The sequence below is a fragment of the Abramis brama genome, assembly GCF_963993115.1.
Source record: "Abramis brama genome assembly, chromosome: 8".
NCBI lineage: Eukaryota > Metazoa > Chordata > Actinopteri > Cypriniformes > Leuciscidae > Abramis > Abramis brama.
This window is the reverse complement of record NC_139970.1, coordinates 21,677,365-21,690,743: the sequence shown is the minus strand read 5'-3', so window position 1 is coordinate 21,690,743 and position 13,379 is coordinate 21,677,365. Positions and strand designations below refer to the sequence as shown.

The window sequence follows — 13,379 nt, the reverse complement described above, 5'->3', positions numbered from 1 at the left end:
AACCCCTCCATCAATCAAACAGACAGGGGGAATTGTTAAAACGTACAACTAAAAGACCTGCAGGATGTCCTTAAATAATGTAAGAGGATACTGGAGGAACTGAAACTAAAATTAAAAGGTAGCACTTTATTTTACAGTCATGTTCCGCATATACATACTACTTCATACAATAACTGGGTTATAACCTACACTGTAAAAAATTATTTTCATGATTTGTTATCGCAACTTTTTTTCTTTTGTCAAATCAACTTAGATGATTAATGTGATTCAGATTTTGAGTTTCTGTTGATTAAGTCAATCTACTTTGTTGTATTAACTCAAATTTATCATTTCAATGGACTAAAATTTTTAAGGCAACCAGGTAACTTACTTTTTTTAAGTTGAACCAAAAAATTATTTTATTTTTTACAGTGACTAACCCTGAACCTATCCCTTAACCTAACCTTAACCTATAGTTACCCTATATTACCAGTACTTTCTCGGGTAACTGTATGTACAAATACTGTGAAATAAAGTGTAACCAAACTATAAAATATATGTTAACTGAAATCAAATCAAATATTTTAAAAAAAAACTCATTTTATTTCAGCCAGTTGCCAAGATTAACAGTTCTCATTTTCATTTAGTTTAACTTGATGTACTGAAATAGCTAAAACTGTAAAAAAACAAAAACTTATAAAAAATGACAAAAACACAACGCAATTACTAACATTTTGACTAAAATTAAAATGAAAAAATAAAATATAAAAATAAAAATATGAATAAAAAAATAGTATCTCATTGATTCTAAAATAACACTAGGATATGTGACAGTTTGGCCAGAAAAGCACGAGGCAAGGAAAGATACGTATATTGCATGCTGTATGACAGTACGCTGTAAAAAATTATGTGATCAATATGTTTTGACAACATACAGAATTATGTTTTTACATAACTGGTCAAAATAAGTTAAGCAATTTTGAAAAAAGTCGAGCAAAATTATATTTAACTCATTTTTTTTTTAAGTCAGTTTAATGTAATTTCAGTTGAAATGATTTAAACAACCAAGTTTTTTGTACATAAATATTTAAGGCAGCAACTTATTGTGTCGGTACTAATAAACACATTTTGGGAACGGTGCATTGAGTAACACTTAAGGTCCCATTAGTTAACGTTAGTTAATGCATTAGCTAACATTAACTAACAATGAACAACATATTTTTTACAGTAATTATTAATATTTGTTAATGTTACAAATACAAATGTTAGTTCATGTTAGCTCAGGTCCATTAACTGATATTAACAGAAACAACTTTTGATTTTAATATGTATTAGTAAATGTTTTTAGTTTTTTTCATAGTTTAACAAATTTAACTAATGTTAACAAATGGAACCATATTGTAAAGTGCAGCTCTTGTGCTTCAATATACTTGGAGGTTTAAACTGAGCATCACAGAAAAGACTTCTTCAGACTGCTAGGGATGCCTTTGAACCACAACACTAGCCTCTTCAACCACAACTGCATGTGCTTTGTGTTACATGGTGAATCATTTTATTACTCTGTGAGATCATGCTTTGTGACGATGAACAGAACCCTAGTTGAGCAGCTGCAGGTTGATGAGGACAAAATGTTAGGATACTTAACATTAACCTGCCAACACCCTCTGAGCTGAGCTCTTGACCTACACTGAAATCATTAAAAAAAATCATGATTATAGTAAAATAAGGAAAATATTTTTTTTCTTCTGTCTTTAAAATTACAAAAGATCTTGGAGTTTTACTTAATGTGTATATCACAAATCAGTTGCTTTTGAGAGTGCCATAGTTAATATGGGCACTTTGCACATCCAAAGAACAGTATAGCCTAGTGTATATGTGAGGGGCTCAACAGATTTAAACATATTTAAAGGTGCAGAACTTTCTAGCTTGTAGGCATTCAAGAGAGTTTGCAACATAATTATTGTTAATGTGATTCTTGAAATAAAATGTTAATTAACATTAATGTATTTTAATGTTAATGTTAACATTAATGTATTTTATTATTTTATTAATATTTTGGTGATCCCTTTTCCTTTGCAGTGCACTCTTAAAAACAAAGGGTCTTTATTGCATTTGCTTCCATGAAGAATCTTTAACATCCATGAAAACTTTCCATTGGACAAAAGGGTCTTCATGGAAAAAGATTGTTTAGATTTTTAAAGTGTTCTTTATAGGAAAACAAAAAAGTTATTTTAAAACCCGTTCACTGAAACTTTCTTTTTAGAAACCAAAAATGGTTTGTCTATGGCATTACTGCGAAACTCCTTCTTTTTAAGAGTGATATTAATATTCTTATCAATATAAGTCTTTCTTTCAAGACTGTTACAAAACAATACATTTGAATATATTAAAGCGCTCCAATAGCACAAGAGATAAATTATGTGCAACAGTTGATGATAACCTAAACTTTTGCTTAAATACAAAGTATGTTTCGTTCTTGAAACTTGTCTTTGTAGTTCATTCATAATACTTGCTGTAAAGTCAACTCAGCTTGTGATCAAGTTTTCACAATATATCAGTCACCTGTGGGTGGCGCTAAAGCACCGCTCTTACACTTCATCCCAGTAACGCATATTTGTTCATAATGCACCGAATATCACCATGTAGGTAGATCTTATTCTTTGAGGCTGACTTTGTTTTGTAGTTAAATTAAAAATCATTTTGTCTCGTGCTTTTCGTTTTGAAAGTCAAGATATAATACCACATTTGGTGCAACAGTCTTCAAACTCCGAACACTTCAAACTCTTTTCTTACAAGAAATGCTAAAGGTTAAACAGAGTTGTTTTCATAATTTTAAAAATAGAAACTTTTGAGTAAAATGAGTCAGTTCGTTAAAAATCTAATCATTTTATTCAGCAAAACTGTACAGATACAAAGGTCTCTTACCAAATTTTAAAAACCAAGTAAAAAACAGCAAGATTATTTTCATAAATACATATATTCTTTGAGAAAAGGTGATTATTTACACATTTCAACGTTTAAAGGGAGCTTGCATAAATTCACAGCTGTACACATGCATTAAAGAGTCCCAATCCTAATGCGTACTTGACGGTCCATGAAGTATGCATGATTGTCGACGTAGGGCTACGAAAGTCATACAAGTCCCCAGTTATGTGTATAAGGCAAATTACTTCCAAAATTTCAGGTACAGAACCGTGAGCATTGCGCAAAGCATTCAGTAGGCTACTGTCTACAGAGATCACATCTGCAAATGATATCGTGTTACACAGAAATACACTCAAATGTCTTTTTCACATACATATAATATGAAAAACCCCAATGGTTAAGCAGACTCAGGCTGATAACACTGTTCATGATGGTCCGCTTCCACTGTGGAAACGTCTAGGCACACAGTAGTGTCCACAAAACTCACTCAACAAGTCTCGTTTCGCGTAACGGTTCGCCATGTCTCCGCTCGAGACATTTATCTCAGAGAAAAGTAGTATGGTCATTCATAGCCTGACCAAAACCAAACACAGACTCGCTTCTTTTTCATACCGTCGTCTCGCCTTGGTTGCTATTGCTGAGCCGTTTATAAAACCTGCGCCACGACTGCAGAGTTTTCCCAGACCATATCCAAAATCCAGAGGTGATTCCTACGATCATGGTCATCAGGTACTTTATCATGAACACGGTAAAGTCTGGAGACATAGGGGCGAAGTTATTGACCGGGCAAGGGACGGCGAATCGCTTGCACGTCTGCATGTGCCAGGTCTTCTCCCATTGCTCTCGGAAAGCCTGCTCGTAGAAGTAGCAGGCGATCACGATGGTCGCGGGAACCGTGTAGAGCACACTAAACACGCCGATGCGCACCATCAGCTTCTCCAGCTTCTCCGTCTTGGTGCCGTCGTGCTTCATGATGGTTCTGATGCGGAAAAGCGACACGAAGCCGGCCAGGAGAAACGAGGTGCCGATGAAGAGGTAGACGAAAAGCGGCGCCAGGACGAAGCCACGCAGCGAGTCCACGTTGTAGATGCCAACGTAGCACACACCGGTGAGGAGGTCGCCATCCACCTGGCCCATGGCGAGGATGGTGATGGTCTTAACTGCTGGGACAGCCCAAGCGGCCAGGTGGAAGTACTGAGAGTTGGCCTCGATGGCTTCATGACCCCATTTCATTCCCGCAGAGAGGAACCATGTGAGGGACAGAATGACCCACCAGATTGAACTCGCCATGCCGAAGAAATAGAGGATCATGAAGAGGATAGTGCAGCCCTCTTTTTTGGTGCCCTGCGCAACGGTCTTGTAACCATCATCGTTGAATTTGTCAATGCACACGACTTTGTCTTCAAGGAAAAAGCCAGCTGCGTATGCAACAGCCACCATGAAGTAACACCCGGAGAGGAAGATGATGGGCCTCTCCGGGTAACGGAACCTCCTCATGTCCACTAAGTACGTGAGAACTGTGAAGAGTGTACTCACACAGCACAAAATGGACCAAATGCCCACCCAGAGCCGGCCAAATTTGACCTCTTCTTCTCTAAAATACATCAATCCGTTGGGTCTAGTGGGCTCACATGGCGCCCCGCAGTCCTTCTCGCCCATGAAGTGGTACTTCAGATAAGTGGGCACTTTGAGCTGCAGCGGGCATGTGAATTGCTGGCTGGGTCTGACCACGCTCGGCTGTAGTGTGATCAGTTCTGGCACGTAGGGCGTCGGGTTTGAGGTCGGGCTTCCCGCGTCCGAGGTGTTCTGTCCCACGCAGATCTCGCCCGCGCCGTGGACCGGGAAGTTCTCGCAGCGCAGTCGCTCGGGCCACTGGAAGCCGAACTTGTTCATGAGGGCCTCGCAGCCTTGTCTCGCGCGCTCGCACAGGGAGCGACACGGCGGGATGGCTTGCTCGAGCACAGTGCAAACCGGCGCATACATGGAGCAGAGGAAGAATTTCAGGTCCATGGAGCACTGCACTTTCACCAGGGGGTAGAACTGGTGCACCTCCAGCCCGGCGTCCTCCTGGTTGGTGTGACCCAAAAGGTTAGGCATAATGGTCTGATTGTAGGCGATGTCCGTACAGAGTGGTATCGATATGGGCTGGCAGAAGCCGTGCTCGGGAATGGAGATGCCCTTCTCGCCATGATACTGAGCGCTGGACGGCTGCAGGAACAGGGTGGAAAACAGAAGAAAATATACAGTAATCCCGCAACAGTGTTGCATTTTGAGGAAAGTCGTTGTTCAGTTGATTCGTTCTGAAAGAAATTAAGCTGCGCGTTCACAGTCAAAGTTTCTTTGTGACCAGTTCGTAAATTTTTTTTTTTTTTAACTCCTTGTTTGAGCTCTTGTCACGACACTCGTGGTCTGAAAGCAATCATGTTAAGCAAATGAGTGGATTTGTGAAGGAAGCCCTGACAAAAGTCCGAAAATAGATCCAAACTAAATCCACAAGGAGCGCATAGTTTTTCTTCTTCAAGGTTTTTGAGAGAATCTTTCGAATGTTATTTCGAGTTTTCCGTCTGTCTCTCCAAATCCCGCGTGTAAAAGCCTGTGTATCCAGTGACTTTAGAAACTGCCTTCCAGAGAGTCGTGTTGGTGCTGGAAAACTTAAGTCGGGTTTCTCGAGCAGAGCGCGCTCTCGTGTGCGCTAGGTAGACGCGCTACTCACTGACTGGAAGGTTTGAGCGCAAGTGGGGCGCACATACAATAATGTGCCGTCGGTTTCCACACACCCCTCATTCAAAATCACTGCCCCTCGATGCGGGGCGCCTTGAAACCACTAGCGTTTTAGACCAATCACAGGTTTTGTTTTCCTTTGCGTCTTGCTTTTGATTGGTCATTCGTTGTAATTGCGGTGGGTTTCAGCCATCAGAAACTTTCCTTCTATAGACGGCGGAGAAAAAAAATCCATAGGCTGGATTCTGAAAGTGTAGTGATTCTTTTGGGCATGTAAAACGGTTCCAAGCCTTGCACATGACTACTACTAAGTCAATCAATTTTAGTTTCTCAATTCAAATCTAGCTTTTCATTTTTAAAACCCTTCAAATGATAATTATGTGTGTATGTTAAAAAATTAAATATGTGTTTACTAATTTGCGTAGTAGAAGTATAGCAACACTGAGTCAGTGTACAAAATGTAAACACCATTTAATCTGATTTGTTTTCTTGTTATTATCTGAGTAGGCTATAATCATATAATAAATCGGAAAAAGCAGAGCTAAAATAAATTCCTTTGAGTAAATAGCCTACATCTTTCCCAATCTAATATTAGCATATTTGTTATTGAAGTAGCCTATTGTTTTAAGGTAACATTACGAAATAGATAATTAAATGGTCTGAGTTTAAATGTTAATTTAATGACACACCTCACACCCACTATTCAGGCTGGCTTGGAAAGTTAACTTGCTAGAAAGCATGGTAAATATTTTGATTATTTTCATATAAATTCTCCTGCAGAGTGGGTGGGGATCATCAGCTAAACAATTTGGACTATTTAAGGGCAAAAAATGCTGAGAATTAAATGTACATGAAGAGTATGTCCATGTAAGGAAGAGATTAAGAGAAACACTACATGAAATCTGCCTGGAAGATTATGTGAAATAGTACATTAAGGTCCAGATTAGAAGCTAAACCAAACAGAGTTTCAGTGGTGCCAAAAATGTGAAAAATTCACAACTTTTTACAATTATAAACCAATTAATTAATAAGTGTCTGAGACCAGCAGTAGCCAGAGCTATTGGCTTATTGAATAACATATTCTTAATCATAAATAAAAAATCTTCTTCCCTCTGCTTGAGTGAGTTTTAAAAATAGATCTGAGCTTTATAGCTGTATGCCTGGTTACGTGGTATGTAAATGTGAGGGCTGAGGGAGATGATCTGCTCTCTGGACCTCAACATCAATCACACGGAGCCTAAAGCTGCTGCCTCAGAAATGAGCGCTGCATGGCACGCTTATTCTGGAACTCACCGTACAGCTCTACAGCAGGCCATGTTTGATCACTGGGCATATACACTCACTTCATCTTTCAACAGACATGCAACTTAAAACTTCGACCGACATTTTCTTAAGAGTATACTTCTCTGGCTTATTAGGGCTAAAAAATACATCCAGTAAGTTGTTCTGATGTTGTTTTAGTGATAAAATACATCATGACTTTATGAATTCATGATTCTTGTCCCTTTGAGGGAAAATTTGAGAACAGAATATGGTTAAAAATGCTACTCTGCAAGAGTGATTTACATAATTTTGTGTTTTTAATGTGCCTATGTATAGGACCATAGACTGTAAAAAAAGATGGACGACGCCCCTTCGCTCTCTTCCATTGATGAGAACTGAAGCCGCCAGAGTCCCGATATGGCGCTGACATATTGGAACTTGAGTCTGCGCAGTAGCGATCTCGGGACCAGACCTGCGCAGTAGTGAGCAGGAAGTAAAGCCGCGAAATCAACGCTCCGCCCTCACTCTCGCAGAATGCACTCAGGGAGAGTGGATTCTGCACACTTTTTTAAAAATTGATTGCAGTACGTCAAGAGGCTTGTTAAAATAAAGTAAATACAATCTCCTCAGTCCTCCGAAGATCCCGAAAAAAATGTCCGTTGGTGCTTCAGTGACTACTTCGCTCAGAGAACCTGTCAATCACAGCTGTCAGTCATGACGTTACACCACCGCATCACGTAACTAACTTAAAAACAACTTATTTTTGAAACAGACACTTGAACTAACATCAGCGTGATAAAAACGACAGCAAATGAAAGAAACCACCTTTGGAAAAAAGATATTTGAAGTGTAATTTAATTGTTTAGTTGGTCTCACGGCCCGTTGAATAACATGGGGAGGCGGGGCTTATGACCTATACTAGGACCAGTCACCGGGGGGGGCGATCGAGACGTTTTGGCTTCACTTTTCAGGGCTTGTGCGGCATGCTTGTATAGGACCAACAAAAGTAGGAACAACTTTAAAGGGGTGATGAACTGAGGAATTAAATTTTCCTTGAGCTTTTGACATATAAGAGGTCATCATACTATAAGAATATCCTGTAAGTTTCAGAACTGAAAACGTCCTTGTTAGTCCAATAAAAGCTGTTATTGACACCAGGCACAGCGAACGACAGGTTTTTCAAAGAGGGGATCTATGACGTCAAAGGGTATCAAACACCGCCTCCGCAGAAGAAGATCAACGCCTACTTCAACACTGCCTGTTTAGCCCCGCCCACCAATTCGCGCATTACATGAAACTCATTATAATATGCAAAACTGTTATCCAATCATAGCAGTGGGTGTTTACTTCCAAGTCTTCAATGCGGCACGCCCATAAAAACCGAGCGTTTCAGGAGCTAGGCTCAAAACCAGGGTAGAAAATAGCCTATTACTTTTTCATTTTGATGTTTTTGAATGTAAAAACCAAGCGAACGTTATAAGTTGACCTCAGACATCAATATAAAAAAATTAAAAAAGCCAGTTCATGACCCCTTTAAAGCTGAATATGTGAAATTTGGAAACGATATTGAGAGATGGTATGATGGTGGTATGGGTGGCTTTAAAGATGCCAAAAAGAAATGATTTAGTACAGATGATTAGACCAGTTTGAAAAGTTCATATGAGTTTTTAGTATCTTCATTAATATTTGTGGTTTCCCACTGGACCTTATTAGCTCTCATACAGCTCAGCTCCACATTTTTACATTTCAACTAAGAGAGAAAGTAAAATGAGGTAATGAGGGGAATACGGGTGCCATGTAGTGGAATAAACTACATGATCTGTTGTATTTTGTGAAATGATGTGAACTTCATTGGAGCCATCAGTTCAACTCTCCAATCGTATTTGGCTGTGCTTTGAATATTAACCTGTTGGTCATAGCTTGTTTTTGGGGCTAATTGAATTTGACCTTTAATCATCCTGACAAAAAATCAAACCACTGCTTTTAGTGTGTCAATATTTATTGTCCTTTCTGTGTTTTATAGGCCCAGTTAGAGCTCTGCATGTCTTAATTTTTTTTTATGACTGACACACCTGAGGTCTGCATAAAAAAACAGCATGTGTATATACTTTTTTAATGTGCCAACAAATCATTCTATTTGAAATACTTTAAGCATTATAGTATCTACAAATATTCTACAAAATTTGAATCAAGAATCTCCTGTCCTATTTGGTTTAGAAAGAGGAGACATCTTAAGGAATCACGATGTCTTGCAAAATAATTATGTTTTTTCTTTCAACTAGTTGTCAGTGAAGCAACTTAAATTATATGTGTTTTACTAATAGTCAGTGATAGTTTCAGAGAGGTTGATTTCCCAAGGGAGACGCTCGGATACACCCACCAGCATTCGCCGTCCCTTGAGACAAAACTCAACGTCACTGAGATTAAAAGTGAAACATCTCTGACATGACCCAGCCTGAGAACTAACTGTAAGTTTCCAGGAAATTTTGGAAATCAATTGTTAGTTTTCCAAGAACATTTCCTCCCATTGGTGCTATGTTTTAATCACTTACATGCTGCAGGAAAAAACTAACTAACATGTTTTCCAGATTGTGCGGAGTTTCTTTTACAGTTGGATCTATTGATGCTCGCCCCATCAAAGCTTCATGATTTAGGACGTTCTGTACATGAGGAAATCTCATTACACCATGCTGGATTTGCTGTCCCAGAGATGTTTTTATCATGCACATTCTTCATGCATTTTCCACAAATATTAACCTAACCTGAACCTTTAGTTTCATTCTTTCATATCTCCCAATTTTGTTCTTTATAACCTATATTACATACAAAGAAAAAAAAGAAGCTTTTTTCAAATTTGAATGACGCTAGCAGAACATCCCTCCCCCAGTCATTCAGCTCTTTCAGTAGCAGGTCCGTAAATTTGCGGGAGAGTCTGTTTTGATTTGGTCAAGCCCTTGGTTTCCCGTAGTCTGGCACCAACGTTAACTTACAGAGGACTGTGGCACATAACTCAACACTGCATACACGAGCAAGCCAAATAAAACGCTTAAGGATGGTCAGTGAGCGCTTTGAGGCACATCGTCCCGGGCAAAGTGTATATCACTGTGGTCATTTAGCTACCGTGTCAGACTGTAAAGCTCTGGCTCTCTTCAGTTGAGATTTTTCCTGCAAGAAAACCCTTCACCCAGATATCTGCATGGGTGGTGCCGATATATATTAACCCACTACTCAACACTTTCATGTTTGAAGAAATGTTTGCTCTTGTCTAAATTAATAGTGTGCATGTAAGAGAAGAAATACAAACCTGTTTTATACCCTAGTTATGTAGGTCTGGACTTGCAGAAGAATGCCACAGCATTCATCAGCATTGCAGCTCCATTTAAATGTCCTTTGTTTGTATTATATTTCCATTGCTAATGGCAAGAGAGAGTATCATGATTCACATACATATTTAAAAAGCCCCAGGCATGTCTGCCTATGACAGTGGTTCTCATGCACTGGGAGAGGTGCAGGCAGCAGATGAAGGGATGGTGTCTGCGGAAGGAATGAATGAAGATAGTCATGAGAGAGAGAGAGAGAGATCGAGACAGATAAAGGCAGAAAGAGAATGAGAGCCACAGGAAATGCAGGTTACGCTGGACTCTTGAGCACTGCCTGAGGATAGGCTGCAGGCGCTGTCTCATAAATGACAGGAGGCTTATTCAGTTCGGCTAATACGGCCCAGTGTAATGTGGAAGGGGTTAATACGGCCTCTCCAGAGAAACATGACGTCCATGGTGCAAAATGCTGTTGATATGAATCTAAGATCATGTGCTGGGATACAACATCAGGAACACTAGCTCGTAATATTTGAAATTCCTTTAAAAATGTGTCACACACACACACACACACACTAAGAGCTTTTGAATGTCCGTTTTTGTGTGTTTGATAGAGAACAAACTTGTGTAGTTGCATGTGAGAGAATTTTTAGGGTGTTTGCATGTTCGTGTGTGTGTGTGTGTGTGTGTGTGTGAGCTGGACCTGCAATTAATTAGCAGTTTAAACTCCCTCATTTATTCTTTGTGCCAAGAGCTCCTTCCCTCTCCAGCTTTCCGTGTACTGCTGTCACAGGGGACGGGAAAAGGGGAGGAAAGCTTTGGTTTAGCCCTCTGATCATCCAGCTTACTGAACATCACACTGTGTTACGGAAACAGAGCTCCAGGCTGTCTCCACAGGACTTCATGACAGATATCCACACCTTAACTGCACCAGAATGTGATGCTTAAGATGTTTTATTGCCACACAGTTTAGTGGTATGAACACACTTTACTCGTAAACTCCCTTTTTGACATGTTTATGTATATATTTTGTGAGTTGACAAGTTAGTTTCGTCTTATCTTTCACTCTTCCCTCCTGCTTTTTTCGTAGTGTGTTCTTCCTGACCCTGCATGTGCACAGTTTCCCCCCTCCTGTTCTGGTCGACATACTTCTAAAACTTTCCACTGATGGAGTTTGTCTGTCATTTGTAAAACTCAAGTGGCCAGCTGTCAGAGAGCAGGCGTCTGTCCTATAATCCCTTGATTCAGAGCAAGATTTTCTCTTTTTTCTACAATGGAAGATGTACTCGTCATATAAACACGCTATACCGTTAACCTAAACACAGTCGTCTGGCAATATACATTTTAAGGGAAACAATTTAGAGAAACGTGGGCTCATCAAAGGCGAAATGAAAGAAGCGGTCTGCAGGCTGCAAACACACTTACGTTACTTAACTGTAACGTTTGTTGGTTTAAGCTGGTCTTCATGTTGTCAAGCTGATGTTTAGCTAGTTTAGCTGGGTGGCCAACTGGTCAAAACCCTTTTAAAACCTGACCAGGCTGGAAGACCAGTGAACCAGCTTTTTTTCAACAGGGTTAGTGATTTTTGGCACTAAGTTTCTACAACTTTCAGTTAAATAAATATGCAAACCTATTTATACGGATCACCCCATATTTATTTTAAATAACATATCTTTAGTAGATTTAGTAGTATATTTTTCCAGTTTATCCAGTTATTTCTCAGTATACAAGTTAAGTGTCTTGTAATAGATGTTATCTCATTGTGACATGGTTGTGGTATTACACTAGTGAAAAAAAGTATACTTATATATAAATAATATACTTCTTAATATAGGCTACTTAAGTACGAACTTAATGTAACGTTTCCGGACACTTAATTTTATGCTTTTTACAATTAAATAAAAATGTATTCTAGTTAAAAGTTGTATTAAATGGAAATAGTTTACCTTTAGAGTTACCTTTTTAACCGACTTAAGTAAAATATGGAATATTATTTTGTTTTTGAAATATTATTAAAATGTACTGCTGAATGTACTGTCAAGCATTTAGGTAAACTAAAAACTAAAATATACTACAATGTAAATTTTATTGAAACTTGTCATGGATTTAAATATTTGTAATTACACATTTGTAATGATTGAGATGCAATTTGGTACATTTAAAATATATATCCCTGGTTTCACAGACAAGGCTTAAGCCTAGTCCCGTGAAAGATGCACACCAGTAATGTTTTTTTTCTAAGGCATGTTCATAAAAGCCACTTAAATATCATAACTGAACTAAAGCCTAATCTTGGCTTAATCCAAGCCCTGTTTGTGAAACCAAGCCATAAAATTCTAGTTAAAATTAAAACAAATAGTTAAAATGATAATTATTTTAATCGTAAGTATTTTACTTGCTTTAGCATGTTAATCATTAAAGGGATAGTTCACCCAAAAATGAAATTGCTGTCCTTAATTACTCACCCTCATGTCGTTCCAAACCTGTAAGACCATCTTTCATCTTTGACCCCCCCATAGACTGCCACGTTATTACTACTTTCAAGGCCCAGAAAGGTAGTAAAGACATCCAGTGTTTCCTTTAGGATTTTTTTTAGCAGTGGGGGCAGGTCTGTCCGAACAACCCCCCCCCGCCAATCCCCCCCCCCCCCCAAATTTAGGAGCATATACAATTGAAAGGGTTTTTTTTCCCTTTAACGACACAATATTACTGTGCCACATTGTGTGACAAAAGTTTACCTTATGAACATTAAATATTTTCAGTTTTAGAAAAACAATTACACTGGCTGTCATAAAAAAAATTTCATAAAAAAACCCCCATAAATTCATACATTTCGTGCCTCACTAGCGATTCTTGCTTGAAGTGTGAATGTCCGCACACAAACATTGTTGGCCCTGCAGGGTTTTACCTGGGTCAAAAATGGTCTTCGGTGGCCAACACTTTAAAAAAAAAAAAAAGCTGTGATTTTACCTCTGGATTTCATAGCTTTGTAAGATAAAATCCTTCTTTAATAGATTATTTTGGTATATAATCATATCAATATAAAAAAGCAGGGAGAAAAAGTAGCATTAAAAAGTTTATTTTAACTAATAGTCTTATTTTCTACCATCTACTATTGAATAGGCTACCATTCAGTTGTAAATGCTGTAGTTTATTAAGGCTAAATCTTGCTAA

General features: G+C 38.6%; 1 protein-coding gene across 1 annotated transcript; it reads right to left on the bottom strand.

Annotated features, from left to right (window-relative positions):
- Positions 1-2,849: 2,849 nt before the first annotated feature.
- Positions 2,850-5,616, bottom strand: fzd7a (frizzled class receptor 7a). Its single transcript, XM_084122476.1, has one exon. The coding sequence runs from the start codon at positions 5,170-5,172 to the stop codon at positions 3,511-3,513; it is 1,662 nt and encodes a 553-aa protein (XP_083978602.1). The 5' UTR covers positions 5,173-5,616; the 3' UTR covers positions 2,850-3,510.
- Between the last annotated feature and the right edge of the window lie 7,763 nt (positions 5,617-13,379).